The sequence below is a fragment of the Penaeus monodon genome, chromosome 28 (genome assembly GCF_015228065.2).
Source record: "Penaeus monodon isolate SGIC_2016 chromosome 28, NSTDA_Pmon_1, whole genome shotgun sequence".
NCBI lineage: Eukaryota > Metazoa > Arthropoda > Malacostraca > Decapoda > Penaeidae > Penaeus > Penaeus monodon.
The window spans coordinates 17,182,283-17,184,294 of NC_051413.1; the positions used below are offsets into that span (position 1 = coordinate 17,182,283).

Consider the following 2,012-nt stretch of genomic DNA (forward strand, 5'->3'; position numbering starts at 1 on the left):
ACGGTAATGAGGCGTGCATTGAGAGACTTTCCATCCGGAAAACTAACTAGTCGGCTGAACTGGGCGTAGCGGTAGTTGCGAGACGAGCGGAAAGCGTTGGTGTTGAACTTGGAGTTGAAAGTGAGCTGAGCCGCCAGCTTGGCCAGCTCCTGCTCGCCGCTGCTGGGCCCTGGCTGCTCCGCCAGGTTGCGCACGTGAGTCCAGATGAAAGACCCGACTGTACGAAGGGAAGTGAAGGGCACTGTGTACAAGGCTCCTAAATTTCCTTTTATGACTGTTTGGACCACTAATCACTGGATGTCGAACCGCGACAAAATCTACAGCTTACCTTGATTGACCTCTTCGCGCTCCAGAAGCTGATGGATTCTGGTGAAAAATCCAGGTGTTCCAGTGGCGCAGGGAATCATGGCGAGGTAAGCTGCTAACCGAACCTCGACATCATCTTGACTGTCTTCCAGGATCTACAAAGGAAGTAGTAGTCGTAGTGTTTCTTCATTTTTACTTATGTATTCAGGATTGTTGTTATATCTAGAGAGGAGTAGAATGTGAATATAGAATTCTGAAATGCCGAGGAAGGCATGCTTATGCCGTTCAACTAACCTTCCATGGAGCCTCTGTAGCGGGGCATCCGCTTCGCCTGTACGTTCGCAGGGCAGTGACACGCAGCTCGCTGTTATGCATTTTGTTCTGCAACGAACGAGCAGCAGTCATGGCACTGTAGTTTCTCAGGTACTTTCTCCAAACAGCCATTTATCCATCGTTTCCAAGGATAACTTTAGTATCACTTTTATCGAATTGTTATGAATTTACAATTTAGTTACCACGTGACAAGTATACTCACCAGGTAGCACATATCGGGGAAGCCGTCATAAGGAAGTACCCCTGCGTTGCCAAGTGCCCGCAGCATGACCTTCACTTTGTTCTGACGCTGCCTGTCCTCTCCATACCCACACTTGCTTCCAATCTTTTCCTGTGCGTACTCTAGGAATGGCCTGTGATTGAAATGTCAGAAAGAGTTAAGCAAACGCTTCGTAGACTAACAGTGTCTTTTCAGAGAGTTCGTCCTCTGTGCTTTGTCATCAGTAGTATGTGTGTTAAATGTGCATGCACTTCTGACTACACGTACACGTGTGTATAGGTATTTTTATAATGGAAAATCTTGAAAGCTTATTTGTCTACTCATATATCTGCATCATTTTCATGTTCCCTCACTACTGTCGGATATGTCTATTTTTCCTATATGGTAACTTACTTAGCCCCCTGGCACTCGTTTTCACGATTTTGCTGACACAGACGGTGCACCACGCTCGAGGCTGCCGTTACAATTTCGTCCTCCATGGAGGGCTTGATGCGCGCCAATTCCTGTTGAGTAATTTGATCTGCATTTTACGCGTTCCCCTCTCGTCACAAAGGGCCAATAGTATGTCAGAGATAAGAGAGAAAGGGAAAGTGAGGCGGAAAACAAGTATGGAGGGAAGTAATGTTATAATCCTAGAGAAAATGTGGAGAAGCCAGAAGCATCTACAGTAAGGCAGCATTCTCAAATGCACATAAACCATCTTACCATGAGATACTGGATGGATTCAGGGTCGGAGTTAGCGTGGAAGTGAATTCCTGCAAGCCAAGCCCTGAGCCGTGAGTCGAAGAGGTTCTTTGGGTCCTTCGCCAGGTCAGTCACGAGACGGAAGCAGTGCGGTCCTTCGCAGAGCAGGATGGCGTCCAGCAGGAACTCTCTGGAAATATTACGGGTTTACGAAACGGTTATTCCTTGCATACTGCATAGGGTTCGGAAACCTAAACGTCGTTCACTGATTTGGAAAAGTCGTCTCCTCACCTGTAATTATCCCGATGCCAGTGGGTTTCCCACAGGTTGTTGAGGTCTCCTTCTGTGCGGAGACGGCCCAGGAGGTCCACCAAGTTAGAGAAAGCGTGAGGCCGTCCTTCCTCGAGGCCGGAATCTGGCATCATTGTTGCCACCAGGTACTCCAGGGTCACATCAATCTGAAAAAAAA

At 47.8% G+C, this 2,012-nt stretch overlaps 1 protein-coding gene across 1 annotated transcript in view; it reads right to left on the reverse strand.

The window, feature by feature from the left end:
* Positions 1–2,012, reverse strand: part of LOC119591081 (apolipophorins-like) — a gene marked incomplete at its 3' end in the record, with an annotated part of 16,924 nt that overhangs the window by 5,521 nt on the left and 9,391 nt on the right. The window contains exons 10-16 of the mRNA XM_037939802.1: positions 1,835–2,001; positions 1,565–1,733; positions 1,253–1,362; positions 842–992; positions 601–687; positions 329–461; positions 48–217 (exon numbers count right to left, since the gene is read on the reverse strand). Of these exons, the coding sequence (XP_037795730.1) occupies positions 48–217; positions 329–461; positions 601–687; positions 842–992; positions 1,253–1,362; positions 1,565–1,733; positions 1,835–2,001 (987 nt within the window). The remainder of the gene's footprint in view (positions 1–47; positions 218–328; positions 462–600; positions 688–841; positions 993–1,252; positions 1,363–1,564; positions 1,734–1,834; positions 2,002–2,012) is intronic.